We start from the raw sequence: 21,339 nt of genomic DNA, 5'->3' as shown, positions 1-21,339 counted from the left end.
AGCTGCTGTGTTACCAGTTACCAATCAATCAATCATCACAGGACCTAGCTACTACATAACTTAAGAAACATCAATTAGCACCTACAAAACCAGGCTAAGGAGAGGAAAGACTCAATACAGACAATCAACTGCCCCAAGACTGACAGTTTTGGCACAAGTTTTGTCTGTCACCAGCCAGGGGTGCAGGGCCCCAGAAACCCCCTGCACCGATCTTCTCCACAGCTGGCAGGCATCACGGCAGGGGCCACCATCCCTGCAGCTGTCACCCCACATGGGTGACCCTGCGTGTGTTCAGGTGCAGTTTTGCTTGTCTGCGGCTTGAGGTGCAGTTCCCTCCAAGCCCCTGCACCGATCTTCTTGAAACTTGGCTTTGTGGCCTCTGTAAGAGCTGCTAGCCCTGCAGTTTTCACCCCCCTGCGTTGTAACATATAGACGTGACAGGAGCTTTGCTTTCAAGAATTTGGGGTACAGTTCCCCCCAAACCCCTGCACTGATCTTCTTGAAACTTGGCAGGTTTCATGCTCTCAGCAGAGGTACCATCCCTGCAAGTTTCATCCAAATCAGACAAAAAACAACAAAGTTATAGATATTTCATTGATTCCACCGTTATACCCTATGGCCGGATCCTTGAGGCGACTCCGAAGCTTCGGAGCTGCTTTGGCAGGATCAAGACGGAAACCCAATCCAGAGCTCCAGATCAGATTGCGACCACCCGAAGCAGCCGGATCCGAAGCCAGATTAGATTGCTGCTGACTCGCACAGGCCTAATGAGCGCAGAAATATGACAAAACAGGAATTAACTTCAGCTACTTAATTCCTTTGTATGGACACTCAAATTGTTTGTTCCAGACAACAAACATTTATAGATTACCTCTAGGCCAATGTCTTGGCCATCAATTAACTCAAGGAGGAAAACTTTAGTTTAGAAACAGTCACAAGGAGTACCCCAATTATCCTGACCTAGCCATCTTCATTCTACTGTCAGCATTTGAGATGCCCTTCTATTGATGTGACTGAGCTGCTTGGCCACAAGTACCCCTGGAGAAGATATCTCCAGAATAGTCGCTTGCTCAACTGGGTGAGCAGTGGCTTTTCAGGCCACCAAATTGTCCATACCCAATTGTTTCAGGGCCTACTGATGGCCAAATAGGTTACAATCTTCCCCTAACTTCACCATGATGTGTATAGTCAGACATGTATGGTGAAACCCTGGCCTCGCTGAAGCCAGCAAGTGTTTTGCTAGTGACGTTGCTAGAGCTAGGAATTCCCACGTGCTATATATCTTGCTACCTTCGCCACTGAAACAATGGAGGCACCCACTAAAGTGTGAGGCACACAAGTGGATAGACAGAGTGAACAGGCATCTTACCCAGAAGAAGAAGTTGAAGATGAAGAGCAAATACTTGAGACAGATGGTCCCACATGTCTCCTTCTTCTCAGTGTACTCACGCATCTTCCCGGTTTAGCAGGTCCCTGAAATAGCAAAAAAAAAAGGTATTTTGAAAGACTGCTAGTTTTCCCTTGCTTCCCTCTCATGCAGCATCAACATCTGCCTGAATACACCCATCACTCCTAAAAGCCTCTGCAAAGGTATCCAGGAGAACTTTTACAATCTTTTCTCCAATGCCTGTTGAAGGGTGTTTGTGCCTGAAAGCTTGCAATTAAAGCTTTTTTTTTTGCAAAAATCTTGTAATTGGCTGGGTCATGAGGCGCTCCGGGGATTTGGGTGCGGGGCTAAAGGGACTGGGGGCATAGGTGATGTTCTCTTCGATCCTCCCAGTCTTGGGGTATGGGCTGAGGAGGGAGAGGAGGATCCACATAGTGAACCAAAGACTGCAGCGCTGGTGTCATCGGGAAGGCTTTGGCTTCCATGACCACAGCCTGCTCTTTGGCGAGAGAGGCAGCGAACTGCTGGGAAGAGATGGCCTCCACCTCTCTCCCCTGGGGAGGAGGCTCTTCTCAGCCAGATGGCTGACCTGCTCCACCAGGCTTTAAACTAAGCCTGCTGGGGGACAGGGGTCTACTGCCACTGCTGGCCTGCTGAGCAACCCTTGCAAAGCCAGCAGGCCAAGGCGCTTAAGGGAGCCCACACCTGCCCCAGTCCTGGTACAATCTGTGGGCAAGGCAAGAGCCCCCAAGGGGACACTTGCCTGCCTATACACAAATGCCAGGAGCTTGGGTAATAAGCAGGAGAAACTCGTCCTCCTGCTTAACGCAAAGAATTATGACATCATAGGGATAACGGAGACCTGGTGGGACTCCACCCATGACTGGACCATGGGTATAGATGGCTATTCCCTGTACAGGAGGGATCATGTAGATAAAAGGGGCGGGGGTGTAGCTCTCTATGTTAAGGAAAGCTACATGTCCCTGCAAGCTGATGTTGGTGACCAGGGTGGACGACTGGAGACCCTCTGGGTTAAAATCCGTGGGGAACATGGCACAGGGGACACAATGGTGGGAGTCTACTACAGACCTCCCACCCAAAGTCAAGAGCTTGACCAGGAGTTCGCCTGAGAACTGGGTAAGGCCGCATGCTCCAGGACCATGGTTGTCATGGGTGGCTTCAATTACCCGGACATCTCATGGGAGGATCACTCAGCAAAATCCGAGTGGTCGCAAAGCTTCCTATCATGCATAGATGACCCCTAGCTGACTCAAGAAGTCTAAGGGAAAACGAGAGGTGAAGCGCTGCTTGACCTGGTACTGGCTACCGGGGATGACCTAATTGGCGAACTAATGATCGATAGGAAGCTGGGTGACAGCAACCATGAGCTGATCATCTTCGCCATCCGCTGTAAAGCTGGCAAGTCAGTCAGCAACACTGAAGTCCTCAACTTCAGGAAAGCCGACTTCTGACAGGATGAGAAACGGATAGTGTAGCCATGTGATCTTATCAAGTTAGCTTTTTCCATTATCTTCTCTTTCTTCCTGCCACTACTTCTTGTGACACATCTTTAGATTGGTGGTTCTTAACCATTTTAGACTCCAGGAACCCCTCAACAGATTTGAGGGACGCCTCAGAAAATGCTAGCCCTTAGTTTTCATTCTATTTTTTTTCACTACAGAAAAATAACAGAGCAAATCTCTCGGAAAGAACTAAGAAAAATCACAATAGATCAGAATGTTTTAACACTATGGATTTCTATTTGAAATCTCTGGGTTTGTCTTATGAATCATGTTTGTACACCTAACAGTGCTAGCATTGCATGGCACCCTTAAAAGGATCTCACGGCACCCTGGTTAAGGATCACTGCTTTATATTGCACACTTTCTGGGGGACAAAACACATCTACCCCTATGGGAAAAAATGGACACAGCCTCCAACCACGCACCTCTACCCCAATTTTTTCCTATTTAAACTAAGGAAATGAAATCCTACTCCTGTTCTGTCCGGGAGTTACCCGGACTAGGGGGCCCCGGGGGGCTCCTTCGGCCCGGGCGCAGGGGGCGGAACAATTACTTACCCGGTCCAGGCACCCGGATGAAGCGGGAAGTTTAAAAGAGAGCCTGAGATCTGTACGGAGGCGGCAAGCAGTGGGACCAGAAGCGGAGGGGCGGATCCACGCCGCCCAGCGTGGCAACGCCAAGGCAGAGCTGCCAGGGTGGTTCCCAGTCGGCGGGGAGGAAGCAGCAAGACGGATCCCCACTGCACAGACCCAAGCCGCGGGGACGGCGCTGCGAGTGCGGCTCTCAGGAGGCGCGGAGGAGACAGAGGGGCAGATTCCCGCCGCCCAGCACAAAGCCACAAAGCCGGGGCTGACCAGAGGACTTCCAGCCACCGGTAAGGGAACGGAGGGGCGGATCCACTCCACCCAGCATGGGGCCACCGAGCCAGAGCTGCCAGCGGGGACTCCAGACGCCAGCGAGGGTGTGGAGGAGCGTGGCTACCACGCCCAGCCCAGAACGGCAGAGCCCGGTCGGACAACGTGGTCCGCAGCCGCAGGCAAGAGGGAGGAAGGGCGGATCCACGCCACCCAGCGAGGACCCGCTGAGCCAGAGTGGCCAACAGGGACCGTGGTCACGGACACAGACGCAGAGGAGTGAGTATGCGCCATCTGGCATGGAACCCGGACAATCCGGTGAGGAAGGACGGCCGGTGGGAACCCGGGGATCCGGTGGTGAGTCAGGCACCCGGTGGGCAGAGGGCGTAACACAAGCCTGGGGCCGGCCAAGGCGGATAGACCCCAGGTGGTGACCGCACCATACGACGCAGGGGAGGAAGTAGCGGGGACCCCCTGGACTGAGGCCAGAGGCAGCGGGCACTTACCCCACAGTACCCTGAAAAGAAGGGGAGACTGAGGCTTTACTTAAGGGGAGCGGTGAGGACGCTCAACCCGGAGGACCGGGCAAGGGTGTAGGGGAGGAGGAGCCCTCAGAAGTCCCCACAGACGCACCAGTCTCATTATTGGACACTCTTGCACGTGCCGCACAGAAAGATCCAACTGAACCAGGAATAACATCAAAGTCGTGGCAGGCGAGCGTGGCCGGCGCAAAGAGAGACCAAGAGAAAAGGAGAAGAGACCGGTGACTTAAAGAGGGGATACTAGAACCGAGTCACCCGACGAGGGACGGACTCGTTCACAGTGGTGGATTAGCTGGGAACTGTTCGGTTTTTTTTTTTGGATATTTGTCCGGCAGTGGCCTTCCTGATGCCAGTGGGCGAGAGCAATGGAGCACCAGACCAGCTTAACTGGTACGGAGACTCTGCAGCAGGTCATGAGCCTGCTGGTACAAGTATTACAACAGCAGCAACAACAGGCTATGCGTCAGACCTCGCTGCAAGAACGCATGTTGCAGCAACAGTTATGGACACACAAGGGGCTCGGCGAATGTCGTATGCCCAAGATGATGAAAGAGGATGACCCTGATGCCTTCCTGGAAATATCTGAAAGAGCCACATTAGCAGCAGGTATCGAGAAGACCAAGTGGGCGGGTCAACTAGGGACATTGTTGATAGGTCCGGCACATGCGGCCTATAGGGAAATGTCACGGACAGACGCACTAGACTATGACAAAGTAAAAACCGAGATATTACACTGACTGGAAATTACGCCGGAAAGACATCGCCAAGCCTTTCATGCAAGGAAGACAGGGGAGAGAAAGTCCCCTCGCGCACTCTGGCAATGCTTGGCAGACCTTTTGAATAAATGGCTGAGGCTGGAGCTGTTATCCAAGGAGCAAGTTTGTGATCAAATCCTGCTCGAGCAATTTATTAATGATCTCGAAGAGGATACCCAAAGGTGGGTAAAATGCCCGAATAATGCGGTGGGCACTAGCCCTCCAACCTTTTCGCTTCCAGCTGGCCTATAAACCGGGGAAGCTAAATGTGGTGGCAGACTTCCTGTCCAGGTGTGGGGAGGAAGGCCGCAGGGAGCCGGCGTCGAAAGATCCGGCTACCAGACCCCTAAGTAATATCTTCAGGGGTGGGAAGTGTCCGGGAGTTACCCGGACTAGCGGGCCCCGGGAGGCTCCTTCGGCCCAGGCGCAGGGGGCGGAGCAATTACTTACCCGGTCTAGGCGCCCGGATGAAGCGGGAAGTTTAAAAGAGAGCCTGAGATCTGTACAGAGGCGGCAAGCGGTGGGACCGGAAGCGGAGGGGCGGATCCACGCCGCCCAGCGTGGCAACGCCAAGCTGGAGCTGCCAGGGTGGTTCCCAGTCAGCAGGAAGGAAGCAGCAAGGCGGATCCCCACTGCACAGACCCGAGCCGCGGGGACGGTGCTGCGAGCACAGCTCTCAGGAGGCGTGGAGGAGGCAGAGAAAAGGAGAAGAGACCGGTGACCTAAAGAGGGGATACTGGAACCGAGTCACCTGACAAGGGACGGACTCGTTCACATGTTCCAAGCTGCATCTTAGATTTATATTAATCTGGACCAACTTCACTGGAATGTCAGGGAATGGAGAGGCATTTCATAGACATGAAGAGGCATGTCTGATGTACCCAGGAGGATTAAAATTATCTCATCCTAGCCAGCATCTAGAGGACTTGGCCCTTCCCTAAAATCCACCACCTCCAGCAGAAACCAACACAACTGTGCCAACAAAACCAAACCACATCTACCTCTGCCCTAGTCTTCATCTGTTTGTGTTAATCCTTCTCATAGGAATGGATTGATCAGATCAGGTAAGTGCTCTATCTTGTCCAGTTGCATTTATGGAATAACATATCCACAGGGAAAAATCCCTCCTGACCTCCATAATTTAACAAAGGTTGCTTTAAGCAGATGGGTTCATAAACTTTCCAACACTCTTGGGTATTTTTTAGCCCCTAATAATTTTTAACCCTTAATATTCCAACTCTGAATAACTCTGTTATTCATTCAAAGACCCAATTATTTTCTAAATCCCTGAAAAATGGTATCTTAAAGCAATGCATCACAATAGCTAATTGTAGATTCTCTTTCCAACTGTGTGCACCAGGTCATCTAGGCCCTTTCCCTGAGTCAGCTCTGGTTCTTAGGAGTTGATCATAACCAATGCTAGGAGAGAGAGGCACATGCAAACTGGTTTCACATTATCTACTAGCTATACAATGCCACAAAACACACATTAACTTGGAAGCATTTGCAAGTCAATAGCGGTCAAAGCTCCTGCATGGCATTGGAGATTAGGTATGCTCTTCATTGGGGACTCTGGGAGCTGAATCTGCTGCAGACTGTCATTTAAAACAACTAAAAATGCATACCATTAAGTTAACCAATGATATATGTTTAGGTACCTATTTTTAACTCATTTGGTAATGGTTTTCTTCTCTGTATCAACTATTGAAGATTGATGTGCACTATTATGTTTCCATTTTTAAGATTGCCAGACAGCTACCAGTTGTGATGATGTGTGCGCCTCATACTGATATTCTGGTACTTAAGTAGATTTGGGTAAGCTGAAGTCCACAGAGCTCTATGTTGAAAAAAGTGGGATAGAAGAAAAGAGATTGTAAAACAGTATAGCGAGCTGGCTCTATTTTAACTGCTGCAGTGTTGCTACAGATACAGAATTGGTAACACACTCTATGACACCAATTGGTTATGGTCTTTTATAGTTCTAATCAATAAACCAAATTGGGCTGTATCAGATTGGTCTTCCAGACTTTTATTCACGTAAGAAACAACTCATGGCCAACAAGGTGCGAGTCAGCCTAACTCCCCTGGGATCAACTGATGCCAACAGAGGTTCTTGCCCCCTCACAAGATTCTGATCACTATCAGTTGCCCCAAATATCACCTGGGGCACTGGTATCAGCATCCCTCCTTACTTTCCCTACCAGCTTAAGGGTCCTTCCTTCATCCCCTCACAGCAAGCAAAGAGAGGTGCTGGCAGCTCACCTTCTCTCTGTCTGGTGCAGAACATATTGCACTCCGCTCAGACCAGCAAGATTTCTCCCAAACAAAGGAGCAGGGAGATGGACAACTGAAAAGTTTCCTATGGAACCCAAATTTGGGCTTCCCCACACCCTGGAAATTTAGACCAGTGTAACCACAAGCAAGTTGAAGTCCCTTTTGAAGATGCAGCATGCAAGGCTTGCCATGGACTTGGACTGAGAGTGGTTGGGCCACAAAAAAAATCCCTCGGTAGAAACAGGGCCTTAAATTAGGTCCTAGCAGTCACATGTAAGAAGTATGTGCCTGCACTGTGATCTTATTGTGTCAGACAGTAGCAGCCCTCTCAGAGGTCAAGAGAGGCCTGGGCCACTTCCACTTTTTGAGTCTCCTGGTATATTAAAAAAATATTAATTCATAGTGCACTACAGGCAGTATGGCCCAGTAATGGGACACAAGTTTAAAGTTGTATGATGAACGTCTTTTTCTTTCAATCCTGACAGTGAATCTCTGTGTCTGTATGTATAACCTCATTTGGAGATAATGTCAAAAGTCTAAATCTGAGGCTCTCTGTGAATGAGAGGCCCAGGCCAAATGGCCATCCTGGTCCCCCCTGTGATAGGCCCTGGACAGTAGCAGTCAACTAATGCCTAGCATAAAGGCAGGATAGCTGCATTTGCACAGAGCTGAACACAGGGTCATTAGCACTGTAGCTATAGAACTATTCTACTTACAGTCAACTTAGCGGCAATGTAAAAGCTAGAGGTGCACCGGTATATCAGCTGCCTATCAGATCGGCATCAAAAAAAGGGAAATTACATTACTGGCTATCAGCTTTTTTTGGGCCATGTAGCTGATAATGCTTATTGATAATTATGCCTTCTGGCCAGATCCCTGGACACCTGAATTCCCTCCCCCTGTGGGGCTGGAGCCCCCAGATGCCTGGGCTTCCTCGGGAAACGGCAGGTTTCCCCTTGCAGGCAGGCAGCATTCTAGCCTGCAAGACGTCCTGCTTGGGGCTGCAAGAAGTGGGACACAGGGCCCACATGCATGTGCGCAGCTGCATGCATGCACGTGGCCAGGTATACAGCTGGGCAGCATGGAGAGAAACTCCCTGCAGGTAAGTCTGTGGAATGGGAAGGGGCATGGGGGAAGGAAGCGGGGGGGCAGATCCAGGCCCCCATGGTGAGGGAAGGAGTGGGGCATAGTCTGGGATGCTTCCCAGTCAGTGTGGTGCATGGGACCCAGGGCCATGGCAGGGAGCAGTACAGAGCCATGGGTGGCTTGTCCATGGGGGAAGGGGGAGGGGCAGCTCCCCAACCGCTGCATGCACCCTCAGAAGGAGGCACTGCAGGGGGCATGTGCCCTCACAGATTTGTGCACAGGGTAGATGCCGACTGCTTGCTGTGAACTCAGAGCTTTCTACTCTGCTGTCTTTCCCTTGGGAGCCCTGCACCAGCTGTGTGCCCCCTGCCCACCTATCATCAGTGGGAATGGTGAGTTGTGCCCCCCACTGCCAGGTGGTCAGGGGGCACATGGCCAGCACAGGGCTCCTAGGGCAAAGACAGCAGGATGGAGATTCACAAGCCCGCATTGGACAGCCCGCATCTGCTCCCACTCAGCTCTGCTCCACTTAAAAGCATCCCTGGGCTTAAAAAATGGTGGTAGCAGCACTTGAACTAAAGCTCATTCAACGAGCTTTAGTTCAAGTACCCCCCCCACTTCCAATTTTAAGCACCAGGATGCTGATACACGTGACGCCAGCCAGAGGCTGCTGGAGTCCACCAGGAAAAAAAAAGGTTCGTTTAGGTCACTAGTTTAAAATGCCTTGCATTATTACTAAATATTGGCTAATCACACATCGGTATTGGCTGATACGGTTGGTTAAAAATCAGCTATTGGTATCAGCCAAGAAATCTTTATCAGTGCACCCCTAGTAAAAGCCTTTCCTCTCCACACCTTCATCCTCAGGCTGGTACGCTATGCTATACTTAGGGCTACTACTGAAATCACCATGAAACTGGTCACCCCCTAACCCAGGAGGACCCAGCAGGGCTACCTGACCCCTGCACTGGCTGCCATTCAAGGTATTGGCTGCAGTCACCATATCTGTCGGTTGGCACATGGGACACTCAATCAATGTCCTGACTGTGGCTCTGCATCCCTCAACTGTTCCTGCAGTCTGGCTCTCTACTGGAGGCGGGTGAGGAATGGCAGTCACCCCCTCAGATATGTAACTGCATTTTATTTACAGAGAGAACCAAAGTGGCTTGTCTCCACACCCAAATTGAGCCAGTGCTTTAAGAAACCAGTACACCAAACCCACGGAAATGCAGGGGTGGGAATGTGCTCTATCCTAGAGCTGATCCATCCAAGCCTGTGCTTCTGCCCCGTTTCACAGGAAGACGTTTTCCTTCAGATTAGGATCCGACAGCACCACACAGAATCATTTCACTTGGGAAAGGAATAGCTCCAAGATGACAATATCTATCAAAGCAACTAACCGGGAGGCTCCTGGCTTTCATACAACTCTGCTGATGCGCCGAATAAGATTAATTACTACACTGTCGAGCAAAAGCACGGGGGAGTGGATGTTGGTGGTGCCATATGTTCTGAACAGGTTTATAATGTGGCAGAGAGGTTCCCTGTGAATGTAATGCTCAGAGAAAGGAACAGTCACAGCCCCTGCATCTTTGTTCTTGCAAACAAGCATAGCAGCGGGACAAACTCCTACACACTGCCCTGCCCACATGCCCCAGCCCAGACCTGCAAGGGTAACGCCTAGGGAATGGAATCTAATACCAATAGCACTGATCTGCTCTGTGGACAAGGCACAAGGCAAGTGCCCTTTCACCCACACAGTGCTTTGGGAGTAAAAGATTCCTGACAGATAGAGCAATAAGGTCCCAAACAATGCACGTAATGTAAGGCTACACACAGGAATATCAATGCTAAAACAATCAGGGAAAGTGAAGCAGGCCTTTCCCTGCCTATTCCAAGAGTCACTTGGCTATCTCAGGACTTGACATTACAAGGAGAGATCAGCCCAAGTAGGAGAGCAGGGAAAACACAGGGTAGCGCATAACGTACTGAAAGGGAATTAAAAGAGGCTATTCTCTCTCCTTGCCTCTGACATGACCATTCCGTTCCATAAGACCTTGGAAAAGTTATGCTTAATTATTCCATTTCCTCTTCCACTCTTTGTCTTATCCGTTTAGACTATAACCCCCTTGGGACAAGGTAGGCCTCTCAGCATGCGTTTGTCCAGGCCTACAAACAATGGAGTTCCATTCTTGGTGGGAGTCTCCCAATGCTATTCTAATACTAGTGATGAGAAACAAGCAAAAGTCTCCCATTCTCTATTCATGGGATACTGCCATGGGCCAGATCTTCAGCTGGTATAAAGCATTATTTCCACTGGCTGATTCACGCCCCTACATTTTGAACAATGCATCCATTCCTCATAAGGTCAGGAGGATCAGATATATACTTAACCCAGTATAGCTGGATGATGGTGCTTTCCCCTCCCCCACGCCCAGGCTTTTAGTGACATCTTCACTGAAGAACAGGAAAAATTACACCATTAGAAAAAGCCACCCAGCAACAGCATTTCAATAGCTCCACCCTGGTGCAGAACTCCAGCTGGTATAAAGCACCTTGGCTCCATATTGATTTACACCTCTTAACTGAGACCTGGGAGATGCCAGACTCGGCAGAATCTCACTGTGAGGAAGGGATGGGGGATGGAACAGACATCCTAACACCCAACTGACTCTTGGGGAAAGGCGATTTCTGGCGCATCCTCTGCACCAAAACCTTCTGCCACGGTGTGAGGCCTAAAATAAATTTTCCTCTGTTCTTACACAGAAGCCCCTGTAGAAGCCCACCTAGGAGCTTTCTACACATCCCTGCAGAAGGAAGCTTTGCTTCTTGGAGGAGGGGAGCTATAATAGCACATTGAAGGGCTTCTGCTCTGTTTCCAGAGAGCTGGCAGGGAACAGCTGCAGGTTTATGAAGCTCAATGATTCATGGGCTACCGCCTTTGCATGAATTACAGAGCAATCACTGCTGTCTCCTGTTTGATCTATCCCTCCTAGCTGGGAACAGCGTTTATGGGACAGGCTGCCCCTGTGTGCTTCATGACTAACAGAGAAAACTATTCAGGGAAGTACGTGCTTCTCTCTAGATCCATGTAGCAAATATTTTCCCCTTACATCAGACAGGGTGGGTTTACCCCCTGCAAGAGGCCATTCAGACTGCCCTGTAGGAAGCAACACAGGTCTTCAGATGGGAGAGAATGACAAAGGAATGATGCATTTTAATGAATATCAAGCTCATGCAGGATGTAAAGAGATGATCCTGAGTGGTGCTAGCCACCCATATCTTCCTTGTACATCTTTGGGGTATAGGCAGCATACTTCTTCAAATGGGAGCACTATAGATGACTCTAGATGTTCAGGCCCATACACTCCAAGGGATTCAGGCACCTCACCCCCACTGCTTGGCACATGAATACCTTGAAAAATGAGCCTTAGGGGATGCTCCTCCAATCTTCCTTGAAGGAAAAAGGAGTCCTTCCACTGACTGTTGCTCTTTGAATCAGAACTGTTTTTTAAACCCTTCCTGAAATTGGAGAAGATGATTTAAGAACAGCAGCACTAAACACACACAATTATATTTGATTTCAAGCACCAGGGGGGGAAAACAGAACTATAACAATTGCCTATTAAAAGAAATGTTTACAGCAGGTTCCTCTATCGCATTGAGAATTATGAATGAACTAGCAAATGGCTGGAAAATAGCTAGCTATGCTGTGTGGGTGCATTTACAGGGACATAAATATATTAACTAGAGATGAGCTTCCTAATAGAAAACGTTTTGCTTCATTGATTGAAAAAATGGCTGGTGGCAGAGGCCCCTCTGGCTAAAAGCACTGCTACACTACAGATTACTTAGTCCAACAGTTTTCCCAATGAACAGCAATAAAAATCCATTCTACCTCTAAAAGGGAAGAGGGGGTGATGGCGCTTATTCACACAACAAAGGCAGGTCTTGAGATAAGGAATTATTGTGTTACAATAGCTGTACTAATGGCTCTCTACCTTTTAGACTTCAAGTCACTCCTTGTTAGACTCAAGGCACCCCTCAGAAAATGCCATCTCTTAGCCTCCACTTGTTTCTTGACTACAGAAAAATAGAGCAATACTTCTTTCACAGAGAACTCAGCAAGACCACAATGGGTCAGAGGGTTTTGGATATTATGGATCCTTGTTTGAAATCTCTGGATTTATCTTGTGAATCATGTGCAAGGGGCCTGCACACCTAACAATACTAATATTAAGCAGCACTATTAAAAAGATCTTGTGACACCTCCGGGTGCCACAGTGCCCTGGTTAAGAGGCATTTCTTCTTGGTGATGTACCTACACATAGTCAGAGGCAGCCCTTGCCATAAAGAGCTTGCAGACTTAAGTTGACATGGTTGAAAAAAGCAGCAGCAGCATCTTTGTTTCACAGACAGGAATTGAGGGACAGCAGGTTAATTGACCATTCAAGATCCCAGTGCTGCATGCTGCTCATGTTAAGATGGTTTGAGGGTTGAATCACAAAACAGGGATTGAAAAGACCCTTCTCCAATTCCCTGCCACTGGTTTCCTTGAAAATCTAGAGCAAGTCACTTGATCTACTCAGTTTCCTATGCGTACAACATATGCACCTCCCTACCTCCCTCAAGGTCCTGTACATATTAGGATAGATCTATACTAGAAACGTTTTCCAGCACATAGTAAGTATCAGGTTTTTGTGAATTTCTTTACTGGCCAAAGCCTTAGCAAAGGCACAATTAGACCAGCATAAAGGTGCCTCTGCAGTAACAGCTTATTTTGGTCAAACTGTTGTAAATCATACCAGCAAAAACACTTTTTGGCCTGCTATAGGTTGCATCCACATTAGGAAGGGTTGCTGGTAGACCTATCTAGGTTAGATGTGTCCCCATTACATTACAAACTGGGAAGGCAGGAACAGACATATTTGGAGTGTTTCAAATCCCAGAGTCCTTCAAAATCCTCACTCCCCAGCACTTCAAACTGGCTGTGAAGCAATGCAGTGGCTGTGCTGTCTAGCCAAGGGGCTGGAAAGTGGGAATCACTTCACGTCTCTTGGTCTTCAGAGGTACCCAAGGACACAGGCGAGGAGGGGATTGGGGAGCAGAGCATTGTGGAACGCTGGAGGACTGCTGGAATGTACAGATGTTTCAGGAAATGCTTTAAAATGAAACACTTCAAAGACGTTCCCCCTTTCTTGAGGCTGCCCTCAGCAACAATCAAGATGACTGCTGAAGAAATGTCTAAGATATATAGGGAAAGAAAGCCCTGTGCTGAGGTCCTCCTGTAGTTATGTGACTATCTCAACCAACAGAGAGCCCCAGCGAGAAGAGCATCTTTGGATCCTGGCTTAATCCAGCTTCACAACCGGGGAGAATACATGTTTAAATTGTATCATTGTTGGACAGTCCCTGGAGCAACCTGTGGGATTAAAACGATCATTCAGGGCCAGATAACATGGCAATGAGTGGGAGAGCAGGAGCTGAGCTCTACTGAGAACAGCCCTCACTGCACATAAGTGCAAGGTAATCCCTTACCCTGCGTGGCGGCACCTACAGTTTAGTTCTCAAGCCCTTGTTGAGAGATCTTACCTTACCCAGTCGGATTTTGTCTGCCAATCCAAATACAAGCACAAGCATGCATACCCAGGCTACAAAAACATATGCACGTGCATTCAGAGGGCTTGTACATGCTCATCAAGTCATACTCTTTGCCAGACACACTTGCCTCTACTTGCCCAGTCACAGACTTAATTAAACAGCAGAGAAAGCCAGTCCTAGAGATACTTGTGCAGAACCTGCCCTGAAGCTACATGGAATGGATAATGACATTTTCTGAGGAACAGCACCACAGTAATTAAATAGCTCTCAGGCCATAAAAGGCAACATCAGGCAAAGCTTAAACTTAGCAAATAGCAGTGAGAAGGAGATTCATGTCCAGTGTCAGTGATGATTCTCCATCTTCTCCCCAGCTCATAGAAGTTAGAAAATAAATTCAGTAGATCTTAAGAGTCTGTGGATCCTCCCCATCAGCCAAATGTTTGGCAGAGACACTAAACTGCAGGCACATGGCAGACTTCACATCATGTGCTTGCCACATACAAACCAAACAATTTGAGGATTAGACATTATTGGAGTTTAAATTTACTGGTAACTTGTTGCTTAGCCTTTGACAAATCACTTATGTCTCCAGGAATTTAGACCAATGAGGGGCAATGGCAGGTGCTTGGTACTGCTGAAAACCCAACTATAACCTCTTCATATCTGCTCCCTATTTGTAAAATGGAAATATCACTAGCCGGCCTGGATCTGGGATATGTTTAGAAAAATGCATCATGCTACTTATCACCTCAGCACAGGGAGTCTTAAAACTCTGAAAAAAAGCTTTAAACCACAGAAGCATTTGAACAGCTATGAAGATAGTTTATGACTATATAGCATTTGATATAGTGCAAGCGCAGTGCTATTATCTGAAGTTGGTGACCAAGGAAAAAATTAAATATGCCAAGAACTAACTTAACACAATTAAATGTGGACCCCAAAATGAGACCTTTCAGATCTCCATGAGGATTTCTCTCTTCCTCACCTTGCTCTTGTGCCTCACTGAATATGGAAAAGGAGACAACTGAAACAGGGCAAAGACAGTCAAGCACTCTGTCCAGAAATTACTTCCATCCCCTCTGTGAAAACCCAATGCTACACATCTCCATTAAACCTTCCCTCTTTAACTAAGCACCTAGTTTCAAACCATACCCCACTGTATGTAGTGTGTGTGAGGAGAGAAAAGTGGGGGGGAGCCCCAAACAGCAGCAGTGGGAGATATGATGGCACAACTTCCTTCTAATGCTGGCTCCTGCAGAAAGAGATAACAAGTGATGAAGTTTATATTTGCAGGCCAGCAGCATCCTGTAAACCCAGTTCTGGTAGAAACAGTAGCACGCCACAGCTTCACAGTCCAGTTTAGCAGCCATAAAAGAGCCCAGCGACGTGGAAGTGTTTTGCTCAGAAAGCCCATGAAAAATGCCCCCTTATCAGCGTGGGACCTCAGCTAGCATAATGGCTCCAAGAAGAAGGTAAGGTACATAAGCATCTTTAAAGACTAACTACAAGGAAAGAGCGAGAGAGAGAGAGAGAGAAAGCCTGCACGAGTGAACATACAAGCTTTCATGGACCCAAGTTTGTTTCATCAGATGCTGTGAAAGGACATGCAGAAAGCTCCAAGTCACCATGGCTTCCAGTCCCAGGGATGCAGTACAAGCCTGTATTAGACCAAGGGTGCAAGGAAATAGACCAGATGGGATGGGAAAGGGTCGTGGCTGGAGGTCACCACAATACAACTATTCTCTGCTTCCCAGAGCTCAGAAGGAGCCCTGGGAAATGGAGGATCATCTAGAGCAGTTTAGAGGGTGCTCTGACATGAGGGGCTGGCTTAGGATTCCTGTTGCTCCAGAACATGCAGTGCACAAAGATGGCTTAAGTCATCTTTTCCCAGGTCTCCAACTCAGTTTCAAATGGAGAAGCAAGGTAACCAAGAATCAGGGCCTATGTGCCCATGCCATGCTCTGGTCCATCCCCAACTGGCAGTGAGCTTCTTAGCAGAGTAACAGGGGCACCGCTGATTCAGGCCAGGATCCAGCCCAACTTCCTCTGCTTAAATTTTCATATCATACATCACCATGATATCTTCCCACAATGGCATCCTCCTGAGCTGCAAAATCCCCCACTTACATCAGACTAAGCTGCCCAACCTGGAAAGGTCTCATAAGCTAGGATTTGCTTGCTATAGGCTACCCTCCCTAGGTGAGGGCCCTCCTTCCCACAGAGTGAGCTTGTAGTCCCTCCTTGGGAATGGATGACACACTACAGGACAGATTCCATTCTCTGTTGGATACTACACAGTTTGGTGTATCATTTCCCTACGACCCGATTTCATTTCTATAACATTTCTCCATGTTGAATCGTACAGTTTTCTATAAGGACTGCGTCACAAGGAGGAGGAGGAAACCATGAAGCATTCAAAAAATTTGCCTGGTCTTGTAGGACATAAGTTCCAAACCAGAGGCTGGCAGTCCCACAGTCCCAGAACCAAAAAGTGGCATACGCACTCCCACCCTCCTCTTTGTTACGGCATCATCACCTGAAGAGCCTTGCAGACAGCACTAAATACTGGAATGTGAAACCTCCATGGGCTCCACCTTTGCACTGGATGAGGGCCAGCTACAATTCACTGGAGACAAAAGTAGGCACAGCCTGGAGACTTTCAGCAACTTGGCACCAGGATCCAGATTCTGGTAAAGTTTGGGCACTCCTCATTGTGAATTACTTATGAGAAAAGGCAGAAATTGACTTACTCCTATGGCTGCTGTGGCAGTGCCTCAGAGCCCAGACATGAGACCCACCCCCATGAGCAGGCGGCAAGGCTACAGGCAGCCCTCCCCTCATAATCAGTCTCCCTCTCTCCGCAGCAATATCAGTATATCATCTCCACGGTGAGCATGCTGCTCTTTCCTTCAGGCCCAGTCTTGTTCTCTTGGGAACCGGAATTCATTGTAAGCAGTTTCCACTGATCCCTAATAAAAAAATACTGGTCTATCGCCTGCTGCTGAAGGGAGTGATGGACACAGTGGCGGGCTGAGCTGGCCAGTTCCCAGGACCTTCACCTCCTCACCCCTTCCCTGACTTTCAAGTCTCACTTTCAGCTGCAGAAGAGCAGGAGACGAGTCAGGCCAATTCTCAAAACATAAGGTGGGGAAGAAACACTGAGGATTCCTGCCTGCAGGAGAGGTTTCCTCCCTCCTGAAATCTCTGCTTCTGCTATGGGAGCACAGGCAGTGGATGAAGACATGGCCAGGAGCACTGCTTTCTCTACCAAGAGGAACGACTGGCCCAGTGGACTGAACACAGGACTAGGAGACCCTGACTTCTATGCCCTGACCTGGACTTGCCGTGCGGCCTAGAGAACATTGTTTATAGCTTCCTTTCCCCATCTGGGAGAATGCTTCCTAACCTGCCTTGCTGGGATTACTGTGTGCAAAGCACATGGGGAAAAATAGGAGTTAACATTATGACAAAACCAAATCTCACGTTTTTTACCTGGTTTTTACTCGGGCAGAATCCAAGCAGTTGCCTGAACGAGGCCCTTGGTATCCAGTCAACAGATTCTCATGCAACTCTAACATTTCTTATGCATGTTGGCATTTCTTACCCTTTCCCCCACATCACAAAGAAATGAATACCTTGGAATGAGCAGAGATCTTGTTAACATCCTGGAAGCACAGCAACTACTGAACAGTTTCCCAAGAGGAGCAATTGGAATCCCCAACATTTGAGATGCTCGCTGCTAGTCTGGATAAAGCACTAGAAAATAAACTCCCTTGGTGAACAATCCTGCACCACCAGGGAGACAGGAACCTATCCATCACTCATGTCTGTGCTTCTAAGAGAACCATCTTAAGAGTACACTGGGCAAAAATCACGAGGCAGCCAGACTGTCTCCTCTAGCCTAGACAGACGCTCTCCAGAGCTGCTAAGTGATGCTGCGTGACTGACAGCTCTGCTTCCCTCCTCCCTGATGTAAATCTGCTAACCACAAAGAGCAGCCCTGGCAGAGCTAACTCAGCTAGATTCAGGGTAATTATGTACAGACACATCCCCCCCCTCTCTCTCCCCCGTCTTGCTGCCTGCACTTCTGGGAAAGCTCACTGACTCTTAAGGAGAGCACCAGGCAGCGCAAAAACTTGTGAGATAAATGTTACCCAAGTCTCCTCGCTGCCTTCCTTATGTACTGGGCCTGAAACCCCATGTCCCACCTTCGAAGGAAGCTCTGCATTGTGCCATCTCCCAGGCTCCTTCCCCATAGACAGGGGATCATCAGCCCAGGATGCAAAACGCTGATCATTGTTTTTCATTTCAACTAGTTAGAATGTGTTCAGTAGTCCAACTACCAGTGCCTTCAGGGCTGGGAAAATGCCTGGGTGTGATCAAGCCCTGAAACCAGTCAAGGCAGTTACTATAAAAATTCTTTGTTTTCATCTCATGTGGGACAAATGTGAAGCAGCGTTTGAGCCAAATCTCTCCCCCACTTTCCCCTCACTCTTTAAAAAGCAGCATGCTTTAATGGACAGTACACTAGACATGGACTCTGCACACCTGGATTCCTGTCTCTGGCTCCAAAGTGTTGTATGATATCAAACAAGTCAGTTCACTGCTCTGTTTCTTTCTCCCTGCTTTTTGGCTCATCTATTTGGACTGTCTGCTTTTCAGGCAGAGACTACCTTCTGGCACAGTGATGAAAGATGCCCTTGTCCCTGATCTCAAGTGATACACCTCACCTTGACTCTTTGCATCAAACCTGCACACAGCAGTTCTGGGAAAGCTGAAAGCAAGTGAGGAAGCCTATTCCAAGAAATGATAAAAATCCCTTTTTGCAACATGTGCTGAATCCTGACAGGAATTCCTGCCAGTTCCTCTGGAAAGCAATGGGACCTTCAAACCAGGCTGCCCCAAGGCCAAGGATGGATGACAGGGCTGCAGTTAGAATAGGGAGGCAATGAAGAGAGGAGCACTCAATGCTTAATTAATGGAAACTCTTCTGTGTGGAACAACATCCTCTTGTATGAAAGAAAGCTCCTTTCATCCAGAGGGATCTCAAAGCACTCTACATTATTTATACACAGGAACCACTTCACTAGCCACTGGGCCGAGGGTAGAAACAATACATGCCTTTCATACAAAGTGCTAGAATTCAATGCCCGGCATGCGTTTGAAAGAGGGCGTAGCAAGCCGGGGGTGTCATGGCTAGGATCAGCAGTTGCTTTAGGTCAGGCTTAACTAACAGATGAGACAAACCCTTTGGAGGGATGCTTTCTGTCTCTAAGGCTAGGGACAGAAGTTACACATAAGCTGGTTTAAGTGACCAGAAACTGGTTTAAACCTGTAACAGAACAGAAACTCAGTGCACATAAACCAGTTTCAAAATGGCTGAAATTGGTTTAAGAGAAACCTGGTTGAATCGGATTTAACTGATTTGGGTCAAACTGGTTTATGAAACTTCTGTCCCAGCCCCCTTCCTGCTGCAAGTTAAATCACAATCCCCCCAGCATCCCAGCATGCTTTCCAGCTCTGGGCTGGGCTTTTTGTTCTGTCTGGAGCAGTGAGGGCAGGCTGATGGGGGGGGGGGTGACTGCCCCCCCCAGGCAAACCCCAGCTGGGGTCTGGGACAAGGGATGGGGGAGGTTAAAAACACCTTCTCCTGCTCAAACTTACTGCTAGCTGCAACTGTGGACTACAAATCCCAGAGGCACCTGGAAGCAGGAAGAAGAGGTGGTGAGCAACCCTGCAGAGTCCTGCTGCTGTAAGTCTGGACTGCATATCCCAGAGACCTTGGGGGCAGCAGGAAAAAGAAGTGAACACACAGCCAGAAAGCCATGCTCTAGCACCCCCCAGTGGGCCAAGCCACTGCAGGCAGGTGGCTGCATTTCCTGAATCAAAAGTAAATGTCTGTTCACTTCTGTTTCAATTTAATCTGTGTAGTTTAGACTAACCTGCAAAGATTGAACTGATTCAGCCTCAGGCTTTTGACTGTCCACACTTAGCCTAAAGCTCCCTGCTGTTGTTACTGCCAATATTATTTCAGCAATGGTAGCAACAGTGCTTGCACTGGCTTAGATAGGGCATCTGTCATGTGTGGCACCCAATCCACAGGTAGTTTGCAGATGAGAACTGGGCAGTCCCGTTCCCAGTCCCCAGGACTGTTATGATCAAATTGCTACCAGTATATGGCAAACATAAGAATTAAGTATGGTCTTGGCACAGACACAGCTGAGCTGGCATTTTATGCAGCTTAGTTAATATAGCTAGAGGAAGTGGCCAACCATTATTATAACTGGGTTTATGAACCTGGCTGCATTGTCACAGAGTTTTTGTTAAAATACCTCCCCATTACACCCTCAGTGGTGCTGCCACATCAGTGCTAGGAACCGTGGCAGCAATCACACAGGTTGCAGTGGCCAGCAGTGGGATGAAACAACCTGCTCAGATCCAGGCTGGTACTAGGAACTGGCTGCTGTCACAGACAAAGCTCCCCATGGCTGGAGTGTTATGAAAGCTCCCCCCACCCCGGTCTGTGGGCCAGCTCCAATGGCTCTGTGGGCTGAATCCGGCCTGACGGCATTCGGTTGCCAACCCCAGGCTTACAGGAATGACATGTAGACTCCCAGACCAAGTGTTGGCATGCTTTGAACTAATGATTTCTTAACTTCTCAGAATAAGAGCATGGGCAGAAGCTAGATGTCTTACCGAGGCCCCCTTCCCCACCACCCTCGTCTCTATGTCCTGGTTCCCATTTCTCTTGAGGACTCGTTTTCAAGCCCTCTGAGCACTTCTGACTGTCAGGCAGGTTTGGAGAGCTCCCTCTTTCCCCACAGCTGAGATCATTTACTCTTTAGCAGATCAAATAGTAAGCATGTTCAAGGGCAAATTAAATGATAGTTCATTTCCTGCAGCAAGTCCAGTCAGTAGGAGCCCACAGTCCCTCCCTGCCCTGTTGTTACAACAGCAACACTGAACACTGCCCAGCAAAACTTCACATGAAGCCATCTCCAAAACAATCCTCCTCAGAGCCAAAATGATTTTAGCCTCTGGTTAAAAAATAAAGAGTCCACCCCCTCCCCCAACACGCTCTCACTTTTGAAGCAAACTCTAAAGACTCCACCAAAACCATTTACACAGCTGTTTGCAGAGCAGCTGGCAAACATCAGAGGGAAGGATCAGCATGTGAATAAGCTGCTGGGAGGCCCTGGCCATTTCAAGGGAATTACTGGCTGGCTGAGTGCCAAGTGTATATAGTAAAAAAAAACAGGAGCAAGGAAACACCTGATCCCATAGCCCAATCAAGCAAGCTCTGAATATCATTCCTCTCAG

The 21,339-nt window shown here is 48.5% G+C and overlaps 1 protein-coding gene across 2 annotated transcripts in view; it reads right to left on the bottom strand.

Annotated features, from left to right (window-relative positions):
- Positions 1-21,339, bottom strand: part of CD151 (CD151 molecule (Raph blood group)) — a 59,791-nt gene that overhangs the window by 24,222 nt on the left and 14,230 nt on the right. The window contains exons 1-2 of one of the 2 annotated variants that reach the window (XM_090032427.1): positions 17,655-17,842; positions 1,370-1,473 (exon numbers count right to left, since the gene is read on the bottom strand). In XM_090032427.1, the coding sequence (XP_089888553.1) occupies positions 1,370-1,453 (84 nt within the window). In that variant the 5' untranslated portion in view covers positions 1,454-1,473; positions 17,655-17,842. Of the gene's footprint in view, positions 1-1,369; positions 1,474-17,654; positions 17,843-21,339 lie in introns of those variants that run through there. The other variant, XM_090032426.1, reaches the window with a different exon arrangement.

This window comes from Crocodylus siamensis, chromosome 2 (genome assembly GCF_052110815.1).
Source record: "Crocodylus siamensis isolate JL-2025a chromosome 2, ASM5211081v1, whole genome shotgun sequence".
Classification (NCBI taxonomy): domain Eukaryota; kingdom Metazoa; phylum Chordata; order Crocodylia; family Crocodylidae; genus Crocodylus; species Crocodylus siamensis.
The sequence above is the reverse complement of the archived record's forward strand: the minus strand, read 5'-3'. Positions and strand labels throughout refer to the sequence as shown.